This window comes from Lontra canadensis, unplaced genomic scaffold, assembly GCF_010015895.1.
Source record: "Lontra canadensis isolate GAN:19392208 unplaced genomic scaffold, GSC_riverotter_1.0 scaffold42, whole genome shotgun sequence".
NCBI lineage: Eukaryota > Metazoa > Chordata > Mammalia > Carnivora > Mustelidae > Lontra > Lontra canadensis.
The window spans coordinates 1,209,037-1,230,208 of NW_022631036.1; the positions used below are offsets into that span (position 1 = coordinate 1,209,037).

The 21,172-nt window shown below is 38.2% G+C and overlaps 1 protein-coding gene across 6 annotated transcripts in view; it reads right to left on the reverse strand.

The window, feature by feature from the left end:
* FRMD6 (FERM domain containing 6) overlaps window positions 1-21,172 on the reverse strand; it is a 301,404-nt gene that overhangs the window by 12,461 nt on the left and 267,771 nt on the right. For 5 of the 6 annotated variants that reach the window (XM_032871122.1, XM_032871121.1, XM_032871118.1 and 2 more), the window contains 8 exons: window positions 18,996-19,086; window positions 15,322-15,425; window positions 14,007-14,083; window positions 11,645-11,831; window positions 9,714-9,869; window positions 6,710-6,775; window positions 5,799-5,867; window positions 2,970-3,144 (listed from right to left, as the gene is read on the reverse strand). In XM_032871122.1, the coding sequence (XP_032727013.1) occupies window positions 2,970-3,144; window positions 5,799-5,867; window positions 6,710-6,775; window positions 9,714-9,869; window positions 11,645-11,831; window positions 14,007-14,083; window positions 15,322-15,425; window positions 18,996-19,086 (925 nt within the window). The remainder of the gene's footprint in view (window positions 1-2,969; window positions 3,145-5,798; window positions 5,868-6,709; window positions 6,776-9,713; window positions 9,870-11,644; window positions 11,832-14,006; window positions 14,084-15,321; window positions 15,426-18,995; window positions 19,087-21,172) is intronic. The other variant, XM_032871123.1, reaches the window with a different exon arrangement.

Below are 21,172 nucleotides of genomic sequence, written 5' to 3' on the forward strand. Positions count from 1 at the left end.
TCTAAATTCAACTCTGAAGTATAATCACCATGGGCTCCCCAGAGAGGAAGGAGCATCAGCAGAAAGAGAGGATGTTCTTTCCAGGAAGCGAAGTGCAAAAATGCTTGCAGAAGGCTATGTGTACATTTTTGCATTCTGGCCATTCATATCAATTCTAAGGAGTCCGGCTACACCACAACAGGGAGTACGTGTAGCCATACAGGAAGCAGACCGGGTCTGGAGACCAGAGCCCAACACACACATACATCTGAGACAAGTCTCACGTGCATCATCTCCAACCCATCTTCTAGAGCTAGACTGGGTTCCAAAGATTCCTATTTCCTGAAGGCAACCACGGTTGAGAGGAAGATGGAGAGCTAAAGGGGTGTACAAAATTCTCATACAATTTCTGTTCGCAATAGTTTCAAAATCATAGCCATGGGGCACTGGGAAGGTGGAAAGCAAAGAGAAAACAACTTTCTAAAAACTTCTTTAGGGTGCTGGAGTTCTAAGACAATTGGGAACTATGGTTCTAATAACTTAAAAGCTTTTCTACCTTTTTACAAATAGCCCTTTTACTCTCGACACTTCCAGGCACGTTCAGAGTCAATCACAGTTACTCTATATTCATTAGTATACCAGAAGATAAGCTCTTGCCAACCTGTCCTCTACTTCATAGGAGCCTAGCGTTAATCTACTTCCTGTCAACTTATCAGAGCAGCCTCGGTGTTCTATGTGGCTGGCCAGTGTTCCCTTCTTAGGGCTGAAGCACTTAGACCTAGTGCAGACATTTAAGTAGTATCATACCACTCGGTTACTAACTGAAGGGTATGTTTACATAATTCTGAAATTTATTTATTGCAAAATGCAACCTCACCTCCCTAGTAATCAATGGTGTCAACAGCACAGATCACCAATGTGTTGGCGTTCTTTGTATTCCCTTTGTTGTAAAAGCCCAGAGACCATAAAGCTTTTGATAACATGATTTTCAAACAGAATGCAGTCAGTGTGACCTCTTGACATAAGACCTAAAAACTAAGCTCTAGCTGCTGACTAAAGTTGGGTTAAAAAATCTTTTTCATGACAAAAGCATTTCTTTCTCTTTTACTTCTCTTTTAATGCTACGGAAGAATTCTTGTGATCATTTCCTATTATAAAATGCTAAAAGAGTGTTTCAGACAAGGTGACTCTAAAGAAAAACACAGTCTCTTTTTGTGTTGAGCTTTTAGTTTGTTTGTTTTGCTAAACTAAGACTGGGAAAAGAGCTTTCTTGTAAAAATGATGGAGCCCTTAAGTGTGGATGAGAAAAATGGAGTCAGGCCAAGGCTGGCCCAGAGAAACTTAGTTCAGGTTTTCTTTAGACCTAGAAGAATCTGTAAGTAGAAGAAACTAAGAAACTAAATCTGGTTTAGAAAAATAAAGAAAGATATCCCCCCAAATTTATCTGCATTTATCCAAATAAAAAATCCAATTCACACCTTTATCATTTCTTCATTGCCCTCCTCATATAAGCCCCCAAATAGGCACTTGGTACTATATATGGTAAGAGAGAAACCCTGCCCTCTAAGAACTGAAAATTTTTTGTAATTTTACCTTAGAACCTATAAGGGAAGTTCGCGAATTCTCAGGCTCTAAAGGGCTCCCCTTAAGGTCATCTAAACAAGAATGTACTAAAATGCTGATGGCAAAGCTCACGGAATAACTCTCTATGCCCTACAAGCTGGCCATTTAGGAATGTGGCCAATTTGACAAACGATGGGCTCCACATGGAGGTCACCTACTCTTACAAGTTTCCTTGGTGCTTCTGTCCCATCTTCCTTCCTCCCGAGATTCATGTCAGCACTGGAGAGATGTGATCTGTTCTACCGATGAGTCATGGTGGGGAGGAACTGGCTGTGTGGCTGCGGAGGAAGCCGGGACACCTGGCAGTGATGCCAGTTCTCTCCAAAGACAGAAGCAGTTTGGTGGAAGACGGCGGGGAATGATTCATGTTGTAATGGCTGCTTACAAAGCAATGGCATCTCCAAACTGTGTCTCATTCAGTTAGAGATAGCTTTCGGGAGAAATCGCTCAGATGTGCAAGCCGCTATAAGGTTTTTTTAAGAGGACAGGTATTTGTCGGGTTTCTGTAGGAAAGGTGGGATCCGAGAGATCAAAATTTATTTCCAACATGACCCTGAATATGAATCTGCATCCAAATGTTCATGCAGATATCCTAAATCTAATCTAATTGAATTGAAAGAATTACCACAATGCGAATTTGCAAAACAAATTGAAGACATTAAAATAGGCAAATATGCAAACTAACATTTGGGGGGATTAGAAGCTGGAGTGTGTTAAGTGGAGACACCCTGGGGTGCCAGAGCTCAAGATGAAGGGTTAACCATCCGGTTAATATTGTAGAGCTCTTCCTTACCATGACAGGTCCCCCTGTTTAAGGGGCCCCAAATGATTCGCTCTCGTCTGCATCTCAGCAAAGCCCCTGCGGGACTGGCTGATAAAATCCTCGAGTAAGAAATTCTTTCTCCTTTGTCATTCCTGCTCACTTAGACTGGGGGCCTCCTGGCAGTCTATGAGAGAGACCGGAGACATTCTGTCACCCACCTTTATTGTCACTCTAATCTAAGGAATAATTGCACTAGAAAAAATTCCAGATCCCAAGGTGCTCCGAGCTGCCACTAAACCTTGGCCTGCACCTTCATGATATGGCTTTCTGTAACCATCTTCAAGGCAAGTGTGGGGAAACTTGAGAGACCGTACCCAAGGACAGCTGAATGACAGGGACAACCTCAGGTCTTCCGCACAGGTGCTGCGGTTGGTGGGCCTCAAGGCTACCCTGGTCTTCCAGGACATTGAGGAGAGGCGAACAGGAATGTTGCTCTGAATCTGAGAGGCCCAACCCTTGCATCCTATTCTTCAGGGCTTCAGACAGTAAAGGGCCCCAGGTGGCAAAGGCACCACTGGCTGCCCTGCCCAAGACCCCGCCATACCTTCATTTTCCTCCAGCTTCCGGATGTGGCGCAGCACGGGCTGCAGATTCATGTAGAGACGGTGGCTGTTGCTCAGGAGCTGCAGCAGGTGTCGGGAGCGCATGGGGCATCCCGTGTAGTAGATGAGCTTCCTGGCTGAGGGGAGGCCATCCGGCAAGATCTCAAATTTCTTACCCTGTGGAGCGAAAGCACACATCAGATTTGGGAAGAGAAGTCTCTCGTTTGCCAGGGTCCCCTTCATTGTCTTCTTACTAAGGAAGACTCCAGACTCAGAAATAGATGTATAAAGCTCCATCCAAAATTCACTCAGAGACAAATTGTTTTTTTATTCAAAAATGCCACAGGACTACGTTTACCAAAAATTCAAGGAAGTGTCTAGCCAGGGTCTTCTGGTAAACACTGACTGGGAATGATAGTCAGGGAGTATCTTTGGTTTCTCTGGCTAATGGGGCCATTTATATAATGGAGAAAAGAGGGGCCCATCATGGAAGCATCTTCTAATGCAATTCCAACACCCTAATACAGCAAACAAATTGACAAATTCTAGAAGCATAATGCATTCACATATTTGTTAAACACTATGTACCAAACACTGTGCTAGTCACTGAGAAAATGACAGTGGGTAGGACAGACAAGGTGCCTACCTTCATAGAGCTATGTTCTGGTGGGAGAGACGGTACATAAACACATAAAATAACTACAGTTTGTCATAAACTCTGGGGAGGAAATAAGAAGTTATGAGAGCAAGCACTACAAATTCCTATTTAGGGTTAAGAAAAAAAATGGAAAAACTTCTTTAGCTGGATCAAAGAGGGAGGCTGGGGCGGGGGATGCGGGGGAGCACCTGGCTGACTCAGTCAGTAGACCATGGAACTCCTGATCTCAGGATTATGAGTTCAAGCCCCAAGCCCCATTGGGCATACAGAGTCTTTAAAAAAAAAAAAAAAAAAAAGAGGGAGCTGGATGCTAGAGGGACAGTTAGAGGGATAAGAAAAGAAGAGATAGAAGTAGTGTAAGTATCGCTATCAGTAGAGATATAAGGAATCTCTCGTTCTTTAAGCCTGGGATCGTTAACATAAAGTTCATTAACGTTAAGTTAAGGAGGAGAGTTTGGCAAAGTTTCTTATAGTCATTGGATATTATAAATTCCTTCACCTTTCCTATTAATGAATAAGGCAGCAGGCCTGCAAAGGAATATTCCAAACAATTCTCAGCCAGAGGGGAGAAGTAAAGCAAAGCAGGAGGCATCTTCCAACTATACACTTCAAGTTAATACAAAACAATATGGCTTTGTGTCTCTCAGTTGGGAATGGAGTTTTCACCCCTCGACTTTTCATTTTAAAGGAACCACTGGTGGATCCCAATGCTAGGATGGTAATAACTGTCACTTAATGAGCACTAGGAAGGTATTAACTAATTTAATCCTCACAATAAGCCTATGGGGGATGACAAATTATCCCCAGTTGGAAACAAAGACACCAAGGCACACAGGTTAAATAACTTACTCAAGGTCCTACAACTTGGGCAGGAATGGGCTGGCCACGAGAAGAATCATCTGGGAATTCATCAGAATAGATGCGTTGTTCCCAACCCACATTCACTGAATCAAAAATTTCAGAGGAGGAGGACGAGACCCAGAAATCTTTATCTTAAGCTCCTCACATAACGTTGATACACAATTCAATTCAGGAACCACGGAGTCCAGGACCCTTAAAGCACTCAATTTCATGAATGCATTTTATTACTACTCAATTTGGGACATGACAGGGACAACTGGGATAATAATTTTCTCATTTTCATATTGCTCAGATCCTTTCACAAAGGGCCTGGATGAGAGAGACCAAGTGAGGAGGAGGTCAGGCCCCATTCGATGTATGAGTAAAGTGGAATCAGATTGAAGTGTGCCCAAGTAATTAAAATAATGTAGAGTCAGGAATAGATCTTTTGACTTCACAGGGCAGTGTGGAGTCAGTGCCCAAATGCTATTTGGCAACACAGCCCTTTGTTTATATAGGCCATCCTCCTTATGGGAGAGAAGCACACGTGTACAAATCCTTATTGTCCTACTTTCTTTGGGCATTTTTTCCAACAATTTCTGAACAAAGAAAAAAATATGGATTTTAATGACCACTAGACATATATATTATTAACTGTAATTCTTTGAACCCTACCAAAAACCAGATATAGCTGGCAAGGTAGAGAAACAGCTGGGAAAAATCATGAATTTGCTCTTGCAACGAAAACAGAATACTATTCTCAATATTCTAAAAATAACAGTGTTTCTCCTATTAAGAACTGTAGACCTTTCTTTGTAATGATGAGTTTCAAAGAGATAGATATGAATAGAAACATCTTGTTATCATTCTTTATTCTCTGCTCAAAAGAAGCAACTTCCAAAAGAACTGGTGAGCCCCCCATGCTACGAATAATTTATCCTGGGATTATGGCTTTCTGTTTTCTGATCCCTTTGCTTTTAAAAACAATTCTGTTTGATAAACTCATCTTGTACATTCCCCCACTACATTTCTTCTGTGACTAGAGTAACTTAGGATAGCATAGTGGGGACCAAACCCACAAATTAAAATTGTAATTCCTTTGCTGTAAGATTCTTTAATATTAGGTTCACTCTTGGTGAGTGGCAAGGATTAAAGCACATACAGTAAGAATATAAGAAAGCTAGTTGTCTTCTTTGACAACTTTTTTAAAAAATACAAACTTTTTTGCCTAGGACAGTATTATTTTTAAAAACAAAACAAAAGAGGGAACAACAAAAATCCACAAAAACAAACAACTGGGCAATTTTTCTTTACTCAGTTATTTTAAACTTACCACAAACACCAACTTTCCAACATTTGTCCAGGGGAAATCATAAAGCAATTGCTTCTCTTCATCTAAATTCTGTGGGAAAATTATAATGCACACAGAGTTACAGAGGAAAATGCCAGACACTCTACAATGGCTCTAACTTCTCTCCTGGAAAACTAAAATACAGTAATTAAACTCTGATAGGGGTCCTCAACTCTCTTTGGAGATGTTCAGATAATAATGAAAAGATTAGTGACACAAAACTGTAGCTCTGGGTTCCTGAGTGAGTCATTATCTGGCCTTTTAAGGCAATCTTTTCCCTTTGAGCCTATCCCTAAATTTAAATAAAAAGTCCAAGACTCAGGCATTCAAGAGATAAGGCACTTAGACATTCATAACTGGATATTTGCCTAAATCAAAGATAAGAGAACCTTATATTCTCCTTGGTCTCACAGAAAGAGGCATTCTCTCTCCCCTGCTGATGGCTGCAGTATAACACTACCCCACTTGCAAGAACGTGACAGGTATTACTTATTCAAGCGACAGGCTTTATCAGAAAAGTGTAATGGAAATTAAAATGTCTGGTCTGGCACTGTATTAAAATGTCATTTTTTTCTTTACATAGTTATAATGCTCCAGAGGATAAAAGAGAATATTTAAAATCCATAACCACAAAGAAGAATGTCTGGATATTAATGATCTATTAGTGATGAAATTGGGTCAATCTTTGGCTTATTCTTTTCTGTTCTGGAGGACTTACTACTGTCGAGGTTTGGACTGTATCACTTTATCTATCCTACCTCATCCACATCTGGAAGAAAAATAGGAAGCAATGGCCAGAAATGAACCAGTGAACCTATCAAAGGACTAGACAAGAGCACTGTCAACATAAGACATAGTAGATACCGTATGACACTTATTTCTCATTTACGAACCTGAAAAATCTGTATTCCCCGCATGGTCAATCCAAGGGTCAGAGAAGCTTCAATTTCCCTTTTATCCTATAGAAATAAGATCACAAGAAAAATGTACTTTGCTCATTTTTCTGCATCCCTACTTTACTATAAGATTTAAGAAAGTCTTGAGTACCTATTAAATCAATAATGATATATTCTACTTTTTAAGCCACTGAGATTTCAGAACATTAGTATTGTCACTATATCATATAACACTCTCATATCTGATAATATTCTAAATATTTATATTATTGAAACTCTGATAAACAAGACTATTTTTGCCCCTTATCTTTTTTTTTAAGTTTTCTACCTTTTCTCAGATATTAGAATATTGAATACAATGTTATAACCATATTCTGAGATGTACTAGATTTTATAGGTTTCAAACTGTGTAACCCTCCAGCTCTGAAGCCAAAATCAGAGGCAACCTAATGCTTAAGGCTGTCATTTCATGAGGAGAAAAGACTGTATGTAAAGGCTTTATATTTAGTTTGGAAAGAAAATATTTATTTCTAAGAAATTAAATTATCACTTGCCAATACAATATACATTCTTTTTTTAGCTTTATTTAAATTCATTTAATTAATATATATTGTATTATTAGTTTCAGAGGCAGAGTTCAGCGATTCTTCACTTGCATATAGTAAGATATCCATTCTATCAGCTAAACCATAAACTATAAAAAATAAACTATAATGAGCATATGGGAAAAAATTCCTGAAATGGTCTCTGAATTTTAAATGTATTCTGAAATTGGGCCACGTCTTTTAAGTGCTTATCTGTAATAATGGGATATAAGGTATGAAGTTCCAAACAGAATACAAATAAAATTACTCAGTAAACAAAATATTTTCATATGAGATTCTTCAATAAAAATAAATGAGTCTGTTTAGGGCCTGTTTTCCCATGAACACGGGAAGAAATGTGTTTAGAAAATGCACCCTTGTCTGGCATAGTAAAGACAAGATGTGGCCTATTTTCACTATTGGGGCTGTTTTTTCTAACGCGCATGTTTTTACATCAAGAAAGGCACATACAGTATAGGTTTAACAGGAGAAACCAATCTATTACTGTGAATTTAGGTCAATTTCCTCTTCAAGGCTACTCTGATTGCTTCCTGAAATAAGACTGTGCTCATAAAAACTCTGGCTGGGTGGGCACAAGGTGTGTGTTACTGTGAAAGGGCCTCAGGAGTTTCTTTTCCCAGAATGTTGCCTGTCCTCTCTCTACTTTATAATTTCCACTTCACAAGCGGGTCTTAAACATGAAGCATTTTTAATAGCCACTTGATTTCTCTAAAGAATGAGAACTCTGCCCAATATCTGTTTCCCCACTTTATTCAGTTATATTAATTATCTTGTTTCAAGCAGGTGAGAGGGTCATTTTCCATGCCATACAGAAGTACCACACTGTTCGTCAGTAAAAGATTAACTTTTACACAAAAAATAAGTTGGGGATATTTACTTTACTATGGGACTCTTAACAGGACTCTTTAAAATACTAGGTTCCCTATCAAAGAAGCAGTGGTTGGTATTCTGAGCACGGATTCATGTGCCACACATTCCACCTGGTCATTTCAGATTCACTATCTCACAGAATTTTCCCAACCTTGTGAATTGTACAGAACCCTAGATGGCCGAGGATTAGAGTTATATTTGCCTAGGATCCCATAACAGTGGTAATGTAGGGTTTCTAATATCTGACTCTAAAGCCACATTTTTCCTTATACACCATTCATGGTTCCAGTATATTTTAAAATACAAACTGATCATCCAATGTCATTTTCTCATACACTGAGGTGTCACAAATGAAATCTCTCAAGGAAAAAAAGAAATAACAACATAGTCCTTCAGGAATTTGGCCAAAGAGATCTTATGGAACTCAATTATGCCTCTTGAGGGTGACAGGACAGTAACGATGCATCTCTTGGGCATGGAAGCAAGAAAAAAAAATTCTTTGGTACCATATTAAGTTTTCTGACCCAGCCAGGGAGATTATTCAGTAACACAGCCAAACTATAGTCCAGCCTCCATTGGTCCGGTTATGCTAATCTTACCACAAAGAGTGTAGTAGTAAGAAAAAGCCTGACAGTAACAGTGATGATGCTAACAGCTGAACATCAGGCTTAACAAGTGCTGGGCACTGTTTTCAACACTTTTTATCCATAAATTCTTCTAGTCAGGCAGACCTGGGTTGAATCCTGGCTCTACCTTGCTAGCTTCATGCTCTTTGGTCTGTTTCCTCTTCTGCAAAATGAATATCACAATTTCTAACTTACAGAATTGTGAGAATTAAAAAAATAAATAAATATTTTCCCCAAGGAAACCATACTTGATAAACATTAGCTGTGGTGGTGGTTCTTATTCGTGGATACAATGCAAGTATGGCTTCACTCTGAGGAATACTAAAAATTACTAATCAAATAAGTTGCAAATGTTAGTCCCCAAGGCAGACATGCAGACTTGGAAGAGAAAAATAACTATTTCATAATCATTGAAAAGCCAGATTCATGATCTGAAGCCACTTTTTCTCTCAATATTAGAAACACTGAAGAAAAAAGATTCCATTGTGCTTCCAGGCCTGAGAAAAAGCATCATTAACTCCAAGACTGACCTATGACAAGAGTTCATCTGAAACTTTTTTTTTTAAAGCCCTTTAATGGGGCACGTGGGTGGCAGAGTTGACTAAGTGTCGAACTATTGGTTTCAGCTTAGGTTGTGATCTCAGGGTCAGGAGATTGAGTCCTGTGTAGGGCTCCATGCTCAGTGTGGAGTCTGCTCAAAATTCTCTCTCTCTCCCTCTCCTCTGTTCCTTCCCCCACCCTCGCCTGTGGGCCTGTGCGCTGTCTCTCTCTCAAATAAATTTTTTAAAAAAATTACATATAAAAAGGCCATTAAAAAATGAAATGACAAATTTTAATAAAAGCTTCTAATCAAGAAGGTATTTTTTGCTCAGAAGCTTTAGACACACTACAGTTCCATACCTTATACAATCTGTAGTAATGCACGGCAACGTCATCCAGTCGGACGGCCTCTTTGATGTATTTAAGATGAGCCTCGGAAGCTGTCAGTGCAAACTGATCTTTGTGCATGTTTGGAATGTGCTTCAGGATGTAGTCCTTCCCTCTCTTGGAAACAACCTGTTGGAATACAATGGGTATGCAATGCAACATTTGTTGGAAGGATGGAAGTCCTACCCTCACCCCCAAAATGATGAAAGGACAAGAACCTAAAATAGGCCATGTAAACTGGCTAATTTCCAGTAGGAAGTTTCCCACTTTCATTCCATTTTTACCATCTGTTATGTTACTAGGCTGAATCAGCTAATACTAGAAGCTACAAAGTTGATTTAGCTGTAATACTGCATATCTGAGAAGAAAAATCATAAGAAACAAGAAAAATATGTTCTCTTGGCTTTAAACTCACCAAGAGGAAAAAAAAAACATGCAAACTTGCGAAATTTTGTACACATCACTGTTTATACTTGCAAAATGACTGGTACCATGAAATACACTGACTGTCAACATTATCTTCAGGTTCTGGATCCTACTTAAGTCTTCTAAAATTACAGCCAGAGTGGGAGGTTCTAAATGTTAATCCAAAGAAGGCAGGGGACTGAGAGGAATTCTCCGAAACATTTCTGGTTTTTGCATAAAACGCTGATATGAACGCTCAATTTGAATACTTGTGAGAAAACAATTTCATTCAAGCATTCATTACAATTCACTATGGCTCAGATTTTCATGGGACAGTAGCCTGAGCCTTTAAATGCCCCAAATATATAGTAGCCAGCAGCGGCAGACTAAGAGAAAGGTGCTGATTAGTTCAATGAGGATTATAAAATATGGAAAGAATTATGTGAAGACAGCAAAAAGATTAGTGCTTAAAATCATCAGAATAAGAAAATTAAAGAATTTTTAGATTGAAAATGTTTTTACAGATACTGACATTATGTTTCTTCCTACTGAATTATACATGATCAATTACTGGGCCATTTAAGAGGTTTTGCTGAGAACTCAGAGTTATAGATTTTTTCCTTCTAGACTCCTTTTACATGGAGATCACCTAAGTGAGCATTTGTCAAACTTTCTCCCGTCAAAGAACACACAGAAAATAGTATTTGTAAGGGCATTAAAGTAGGTGGCTTTGGTGATCCCAAAGATTGAAGCAACTCGGATCTCAGCATACTGGAGGCTGTGGTGCCCTGACGGGGAGCTCGGATTTAAAGGACCAAGATTCAGTAAGTACCTGACAACAACCAGGCAATGAAAATATGGGCTAATCAGAGACACTGATATGTAAAAGCCTGACACCTTTTGTGGTTTCTCTTCAACAACTGGAGCACTGTTAATCTGTCCACAAAAACTCACATGGAGCACCTCACTCTGAAATGCCGAAGAAAAAGTAAAGGTGACGTTTGTGCCTGTCCTTTAGAAGATACTGAACAACAGTTTACTTGAGGCAAAAGATAAACAGATCATTTGAAAAGGAGATGCAAAACGTTTTGTCGGAAGTCTTACAGAGCCCAGAGGTGGGGGGTGTTGGTGGTGGGCATGATCTAACTTTTTACGGAGTAATGTTTTTCTCCCTCCAAAGGGAAGAAGATGGAAGCTTGAATAAGAAGTAAGAAAGTAAAGACAATGCAAATGCCAAAAGCAGGCCAGCAACTTCCAAGTTGCCCCCTGTTTAGGACGGATAGCAATCTTCTTGCCTGTTAACTCTAAGGAGCAGAGGAGCTGTATCGAGAGATCATGTGTACAGAACTCTCAAGTGTTAAATTTATATTTGGGCATCATGAAAGGTTTTCCTGGGCACAAACATCTGGGTTCCCATTTCTTGAAGCAACACGAGTAGCAGCATAATGAACTAGAAATGTGCTAGAGAAAACACTTTAAAATTTGAAAACAGTGCCTACCCAAGATGGGAAGTAAGCCTCTGGCTCAAAGTATTTTCCATAGTGCTTATTCCTTTTGAAGTTCCCAAGATCAGCCTGCAGGGCAAAGGCTGCCAGCAGGAAATAGGCCTCTTCTCGGAGCACACACTGAGAATGAAGCACTTGTTTTCTCAGGTGCCAGTAATAATAGTATCTTGCTGCTCTGTCACTGGGAAAATAAAAGAAAACAGAACTCACATTTGATGGAACAATCTGATGGCATGTAAACAGAACCCAAATCCTGCTATCCATCTGGTGACAAGAACTCTTCTGTTTCTGCTCCCTCTTCTTCCTTCCCCCCAATCAACTCCTTGAAAAAAGGGGGGGAAGGTTATAGCTAATACCTGATTGCTGCCTCACCCAAGTCACAGGGAGGCAGAACTCCAAGTTAGACTACCCAATAGCAAACATACCATTTCCAGAGCCTATAACATTTGATTCATTCAGAGAATGGAAACAAGGTCTGAATCATTCCACTCCAATATGGTAAACATTTCATTGAACAAGGATTAGTATAGAAGCTTAGGCATTTGTTGTCCACATTAAAATTATTTTGCTGTAATAATGCTACACATATGTCATAAACAAGGACAAATCTGAAGGGACAATCCTGGCTCTAATGTTTTGCTGTTCTGTTTTGGTTTGGTTTACAAGTACTCTAAGGCCCTTTTAAAAATATTTCTGTTTATGTGCCCATTTAAAAAATATTTAACTCTACAGTTTTTTTTTTTTTCTCTCAGAATGAATGAACTGGAAAAAAAAAAGCTTGTCTTAAATCTTTTTTTTTAAGCGGATGTTACTTTATGGGTGTGGTTTTATAAGCACATGTTGTGACAATCATGATGCTCCTCACAAATGGAAATACTAATAATGCACTCATTACAATCTGTTGAGGTCAGAAATAAATATAGTTCCCATTAAATACATAGAGTAAGAAGTGCTGACTGGGGAAAAACATGGTCAAGCTCCAAAAAATGTCACAGGCAAATGGGATGCCTTTGTGATCAAAGTAAAAATGCAAGGGAAAAAAAAAAGTGTGTGTGTGTTTAAGGAGTTTATTTGCCTTCCTATTATTTTAGGTCCAATGTTTACCTGAGATTCATAGCTCATCAGCTGATGACAATAAAAACATGGGTTGACTTCAACTAAGATGGTGTTTAAGTATGAAAAGTTTAAAAAAATAAGGCATTTATGTAACTTTTTCCCCCCTCGGGACAGAATACTTTTCAGAACACTTCTTTTTATAATGCTGACCACACAGTGTTTGGACTAGTTCATCCCTGGGGAAAAGGACAGAAGTACATGGAGAATTAAACATTCATTAGTCCCAGAGGGTTAATTAGTGGCTACACAACATATTTTGCTTCTTTTCAGTACATTCCACACTTAGTAGGTAAAATGAGTAAAAATTTTACATAAACTTACTAAAAAAGTTTCTTAGCCTTTTAAAAAAATTATTTATGGGTTAATATTTTTTACTCTTAAATTTACAATATTGGTATTACAAAATACAAATATTAAGAGTGAACTTTACATATAACTCATTAGCCAAATGTATCTGTCTCTTTTACATGGTGTTTCTCAGAGTTTAAAAGTAAATAAGTAAAACAGAATCCACATTTCCAGTATTTTCTATGGGCCAACAAACCACCACCTCTGAAAGTTTCTGGCACAGACCCCTCCTATACAAGTGATAAACTGAGCTTCTGAGATGGTAAATTCTGGGTCTGTATCGTGAGCATAGTATTGTTCACGCACCCACTTCCGGAAAAAGAATCAGTCACTTGCCCTTGCCAAACCGCATCTAGGATTCTCACAGGAGAGCTCCAGTGGGTGTAATCTTAGCTTTAAAGCTACTGCTAACAACAGAAGCGAGCCCCAAAAGTGAAAAGAAAACCAGGCTGTATAAACACCGTGCATTTTTATAGGAGAGAGTTCTTGCTTGCTTGCCCTACTACTCCCCACCCTACCCCCAGAAAAGAATATAATCCTTTAGTTTTTCTATTCTTCACAAAAATGATAATTCCTTCTCGAATGAAGTATCTTTTTGTTGACTGATTTGTTATCAAAATTGTGGCATTAGAAAATGTGTGGCAGTGATATTATTAACATTTTTATCAATAGTTTATCATTCATTCATTCAACAAATATTTATTCAGTGTCTACTGAACCTCTGTTCTAGGAACTGAGGATACATGAGCATACAAAAAGATTTTTTTTTTTAATTCCTCCCCTTTGGAATTTTTATCATAGCAGCTGGAGACAAACACACAGGAACTTTATTCAGTATGTTAGAAGGTGAGTGTTGCAGGAGAGTAAAGGTATGGAATTCCTGTCCTCATACCTGATCAATCTGCCATTTTCCACATAGTACTGTACACGGAAGTGAATGATCATGGGAGGTCCAAATTGGTCAATACCCTAAAACAAAGACACATATAAAAAGCAAGATATTTTTAGTTACTACAAGCGGTTTCCAAATCAACAAAATACCGTTATTTACAAGACAGTTTTTAAGTCTTGAAAGGTTTTATCTACTTCTAATGTGGAGGAGGGCAGTGGAGGCTGGCAGAGGGCAGACAATTGTCCCATATGGATGGATAACAAGTTCATGCAAACCTGGGAAGTTATAAAGCATCATCATGTATCTGATACTCATTCACCGTAATGCCAATGACAACATAAGGGAAGATAAAAATAAATACCAGTGGAAATTTCTAGTTGAGATCCAGCTCCTCTCCCAGCTCTATCCCCTGTGGTGACCATTTGCTCCTCATTACAAATGTTCTCTTGTTCCTCTGACATTCCACATACCAAATTCTAATATGCTGTTTGTTTATTTAGGCTTTAATGTGCCTTACTTTGTAGTTGGCTTTCAAGAAGCCTTCCCGTTTATCCCAAGAATTCTTAAAATACAAATTGGAGGATCTAGGATTAGACACTAGGGATTTATTCCTGATTTACTAGGATGATCCTGGAAACACTGTGAATGATCTCCCATGTAAATGGAATTGATGTTTACTAAATAAAGATACCACCAGAACAAAAAGTAACAAAGTATCAAAGGTTAGTAAAAGTAGATTAAAAAATTATGAGTAACTTCTAGAACATCAGTTTTGACAGCTAATAGAGTCACAAAAGAGGAGTAAGCATTTTTTTCATGGTTTTCATTTCAAAGCATTATCCCAAAATTACTACAAAGTTATTATCCAACATTATTTAAGAGATATCTTTTTTTAAAAAAAGATTTTATTTATTTATTTGAGAGAGAGAGAGCGAGCGAGCACGTGCACACAAGCAGGGGGAGTGACAGGAAGAGGGAGAGGGAGAAGCAGCCTCCCAGCTGAGCAAGGAGCCCAACCTGGGGCTCCTTGGACCCTGGGATCACCACCTGAGCCTAAGGCAGACACTTAAGTAGCTGAGCCACCCAGGCACTCATATATAAGCAGAGATCTAAAATCTACTGTTATATGCTATAAGCTCCTAACACTTCATTAACATGACATTGTGGAACTTAATTATTCATTTCCCTTTCCCATTCTCTACTTCATAATATTTGTATGAATTAAAAATTTTAAATTTAATGTTTTTCTAATGTATAACAGCTAAAATAAACCCTTTAAAAATCAAAATAATTTTGCTTATAAATGTAATCTCACCCAAGTGACTTCGTATTGTCGTACCTTGCTGGCCTCTTTCTTCCATTCTTTTGGACAATACTTATACAGCTTTTGTGACAACTCCATATAGACATGTTCATTATCTGCACATTAAAAAAGGAGACAAGATGACAAAGAAAAGATTTAAAAGAAAAGAATATACACAAAGACAGGTTTGTTTTTTTTTTAAAGCCTCAAGATTTGTAAATGTGTTCTGAAGTCACATAGTACCACAAAAGCTCAACAAGATACTAAAAGACAAAAGGTTGGTTAGACATTAATGAGCTTTTTAATGAATTATTTTGCATTTTCAATACAGAACACATGCTATTAAAAATCTATAATATTTAGAAAAAAACATTAGCTTCCACATCCTGTTTTTACTTAGTTTCTATGGTCATCCTAATGCACAAACTTCCAGCACTGTGGGCTTCCTTGCTCTTAGAGAAACATGCTTTTGTTGAGTTCACACAGTATTATCATCACAGATGCAGAATAATGAAACAGGGCAGAAACACCATCCTAACTGCTATGTAAGAAATTAGGGGACATACCTATTTCCAAGTGAGGGGCCTGACCCACAACTTGTGAACAACAGCCTTTAAGACTATTGCTTCTCTATTCTCCACTATAACACAGCCTGATAAAATGGCAAGCCATTGCTCTCACTGCCTTTGGGATTGATCCTGTGGAATGAGAAGAATCTCATGCAAAAAAAGAATGCCAAAGTGTTTCCTCAAGGGGATAATGTTCTTAAGATGAGCAGAAACTATGATTGTTGAAAACCCATGCAAAAATGATCTAAACATGTGAAGACAAGCTGGTAAAAATATTAAAATTTTCAGATTTCCCGGGCACCTGGGTGGCTCAGAGGGTTAAAGCCTCTGCCTTTGGCTCAGGTCATGATCCTGGAATCCTGGGATAGAGACCCACATCAGGCTCTTCTGCTCAGCGGGGAGCCTGCTTCCTCTTCTCTCTCTACCTGCCTCTCTGCCTACTTGTGATCTGTATCTGTCAAATAAATAAAATCTTTAAAAAAAAAATTTCAGATTTCCCAAAGAAAATCTTTTAAAAGAGATATTTCACAACAAAACCCTTTAGCATTCCTATCTCATACAAAGTTTTAAGTCTTCTTTTTTAAAGATTTTATTTATTGGGGAACCTGGGTGGCTCAGTCATTAAGTGTCTGCCTTTGGGTAGGGTCATGATCCCAGCATTCTGTGATCAAGCCCCATATCGGGTTCTGTGCTCAGAGGGGAGTCTGCTTCTCCCTCTCCAGCTCCTCTGTGCTTGTGTTCCCTCTCTCGCTATCTCTCTCTGTCATAAATACATAAAAAATCTTAAAAAAAAAAGATTTTATTTATTTTAGAGAGAGAGCAGACGTGTGTGTAGGGAGAGGGGCAATAGGGGAAGGGAGGTGAGAGAATCTGAAGCAGACTCCCTGCTGAACTAGATCGCACAACCATGAGATGATGACCTGAGCCAAAACTAAGAGTCAGCAGCTTAACTGACTGAGCCACCTAGGCCCCCAAAGTTTTAAGCTTTTTTTAAAAGTTTATTCCTTTTTCTCTAACCACCACTAAGGTGGTTAGAGATGCTCATGGAAAGTATGCTCGTGCTCTAAGTATGCTCATGGAAAGCACTGCATAAAAATGTAGTGTGTCTCTTTGACTACTCCCAGGATAACAAGCCTGACCACACTGTCACTCCTGACTGAATGATGGAGGAGGGGGGTTGATTGAAAAAGAGCCCTAAGACAATAGGAAGGGTAGAGCTACTGTTTATAAATGACATATTAATCCAATCAATTTGAATGAAAGGGATAGGGAAAAAGGTCCCAGTGACAAAAAACGGTGCTACTTAAATCCACTTATCAGATCTACTAAATTATCTCCCATCTCTCATATGCCACCAATTAACATGAAATGAACAAGACCAGACAACCTTCCTATTGAATAGGATTTGGGTTTGGCTTGAGCTGCCATCTGAGGAAGCAATATAATAAACAGAACTGAGGCTGTTCACTGTGTAACAGCCCATGCTTTTAAACTACCACCACATCTCTACCATCGGACAGTTTGAGCGTGGCCTTATATTTTAAGAATTCAAGAGCACATATCAAAATCTGACAAAGCAGGTGAAGCAGTAATATCCAGTTGACGTGTGAGAAACTGAAGTCAAGAGAAGTCAAGTGATATTTCTAAAGCCACACAGCTAGCTAGCAGTAGAACCAGAATTAGAACCAGGTCATCTGATTCCTTTTCCAATGTTCTTTTGCCACACTACAATCTCTCTTTGAAAAAAGGTATCTTAAAGACTCTCATTTTGAAATCTAAGGAAGCTATAAACTGCTTTTATTAGACTGACTTGTTGAACGACACAGATCAACAGTCTGGCTGTTGTTGTAGAATTAAAAGAATCAACTTCGCATTTAGAATACAAGGAACATTTTTTAGACTCTATAGGGCATCTTATTTCTCCTGGGCCCTTCCTCAAGAGTGACTGAGGGATACACTGTTAGAAGGATGCACTGATAGAAGGATGGGGCTAAGCATTTGTGGTTTTATTGCTTTAACTATTACAGGAGGAAACTGAAGAGCGAATGGAGGATTCGTTGGTTCTTGAGTTGCCCCCTGCTCCATGTTCTCTGGCCTCTCCTAAAAAGACAACTGAAAATGGTTCACATTTTGGTGGAGAAGGGCCTTGTTTATCAGCTGATCATGACACACCTGGAAGATCTAAGCATTTTATGGTACTAACCAGATTCTCAACATGTCATAAACCTTTAAATTTAAACCAATTCCAGTAGTAGAATATGATTCATAAAGAAGTATAAAATATAATTAAATACATTTCATAAAAAAAGTATTCTTGAAAAACTGATCAAAGATATAAAACATATGTCTTTTGACCTAAGATTAGAGAAATTTAAAAATGTGATTTGGAAAAAAAAAAAAAAGCTCATAAGGAATGGTTGCAGTAAATCCTAGTAACTTTTATTTTTATTTTATTTATTTATTTATTTCAAATCCTAGTAACTTAACTCAAGATATTATGGGGGTGGGGTGGGGAAGAGGCTTGTATTGAACCCTTTATGTGGAGAAAACCTTCACAGAAAATATAAAGAAAAAACTGATTCCTTATCTCCATGTCATATAGCCTAATTGGAAAAAAGAGAAGGTGTGAAGAGGGAAAAACAGAAAATAGGAGCAAATTAGTAGATCATTTTGTCATACTATATAGTCAACAGTAAGAGAACTTGAATAGAGTTATTTTTCTTATGCCTAAATGCTTTAATGTCAAAAATCATAAAAGAAATTATAAAAACACTCAAGAAATTGCCTACTAGCTCCAGCTGCTCCCTGAGTGCAAGGCAACAAAAACCAAGCTTGGTTCATTAAAACACAAAAGAACAAACACAAAATCTAGATTCCTACAAAGGAACCCATTTTTAAGTTCAAACTATAATACATGGTCTAAAATACTACATCTTAAAAGAAATAGATCAGTTAAGATTTAAAAAATGAATACTAAACTAAAAATAATGACCAGCTTATGGGTATTTTGATAATCACAATCTTATCACCATGTGCCTAAATTAAGTTACAGCTATAAAACATCATTTCCTCAGGGATAGTTGGCTAAATTCTATCAGAGATGGGACTAAGACCTACTTTGTATCACACTGAGTCCAAACAGGTGACAGTCCTTTAGCCTGAGTAGGTCACACACCTGAACCAGCAACTGGTGACACAGAATTTTAACCTGTAGAGAAAAAAACAAAACAAAACAACACAACACAACTTGAGATAGCAAGTAAACCAAGCCTACTCGCTGAGCCACAATCAGGCAATTTATTTTTTTAATTTTTTTTTTTAAAAAGATTTTATTTTAGAGACAGAGAGAGAGAGAGAGATCAAGCTTTCAAGTGAGAGGAGTAGCGAGTGGGAGGGAGAGGCAGGGGGAAAGAATCTCCAGCAGACTCCATGCTGAACTTCGGAGTCTGATGCCAGCTTGATCCCATGACTCTGACATCATGACCAGAGCGGAAACTAAGAATCAGATGCTTAACCGACTGAGCCACTCAGGCAACCCCACAATCAGGCAATCTAATGCACCCTAAATATACACCTTAAAACTACAAGCAACACTAGTGAAACAACCGTTGGTTCACGGAAATTGCTTTAATCTGTATTGTGTTTCAATAATGATTATCACAATACGAATGTTTACGAAATGGTAGTAAGGTATCAATACTGTCTTGTACAAGACTCATAAATCTTAGGACACATGGACAAAGCCTTATTATAAAACCATGGTGCACGATAAATATTTCAGAGGGTATCCAAAACAGGCTACTCAGATTATCAAAAGCTGAGTCAGACAAGTATCTTTACAAGGAAGCTTTTCTTCTTGATAATATACTACAAATTTGAGACTTAAAATGTCATACCATCCAAGGAAACTTTAATCCTTAGTTTTGACTGTATTTTTAAATGTCATAAACAAAGCTCTTAGGATAAAAGATGATAAAAAGTTAACTGAAAAATTACAAACCACAAACTACATACACAAACCATGCTGTAACTCTGTGTAATTGCTATTCAAATAATGCTGTACATTTCCTCCATATATACGTGTGTATATATATGGAGATATATATATATCTCCCACATACTTTTTATTGCTCTGCTAAGTTTAAATCAAGTATTTGGAGCCTACTGATAAACCTCTAACAACTATCAAGTAAGTAGTATTCTTGTTTAAAACTGTAATTAAGTAAGGCTGTGGTTCTGAAGTCTTACCTGCTGTGAAAACAAGCTTGAGTTATTTTATTTGTATATTATGAGTCTTTAAGGCTACGTTTTAGCTTACTGTGAAATTTTTCAAGTTCTTTAATCTTCAGGGGCAATGGAGCTTTAAAAAGTGCTATACAGAGTATGAGCTATGAAGAATTAAAGTATTATCTAAAAATACACTCCATATGGAACGTGGTAATAAAAGCAGCATTTGGTCCTAAACATCAGTGGCTTGGGAGCCTGGCTGGCTCAGTCAGTTTAGGGTCTGACTCTTGGTTTCAGCTCACATCATGATCCCTGGTCCTAAGATCGAGCCCTGTGTTAGGCTCCACGCTCAGTGGGGAGTCTGCCTGAGATTCTCTCCTTCTCCTTCTGCCCCTCCCTCCTTCTCCTTCTTCCCCTCCCCCTCCCCCCCAAAAAAGACTTGTTCCTTTAGTCTGAGTGAACAGGTATAAACTCCTGGCCACTATTTATATTACTCAAAAATTTTTTGTACATTTACCATAATTTTATTGTCAAAATTTACCAAGTTTCCATATTTAGCATTTACCTGATGATTAAAATCATTTAAAACATCCCCTACTAGTTCAAACTCATGGAGAAAATAGAATGATCAAAACAAAGTTTACCCCACATGCAGAAAGACAACATTCTATCATATCAACTACACATGTCAAGGAATAAACTATCTTTGTTTAAAAAATATTTAGAAATGAGGACAAAATGAGACCATTAATAAAACTGTTTTTGCTACAGTTAATTTGTTAGACAACAACACTACAAATATCAACTGCAGTCATATGAATACAAAGATAACACTGTGGAAAAAGACAAACCTTTGGGAGCCCTGAATTGGTTTTCTAGCAATGAGGGGCCTCCACACTATTTAACTCGGTCCCTCCTCCCTCCTTTGTTCAACAGCTTGCTAGAGAGAAGTCTGGACATGGCAGGGGAATCTACGTGCCCTGGAATAAGAAAATCTTATAGGTCTAGAGGGAGTCCAGATTTTCCATTTGAGCTTCATTAACAGAGCTCCCTAATGAAATGAATAA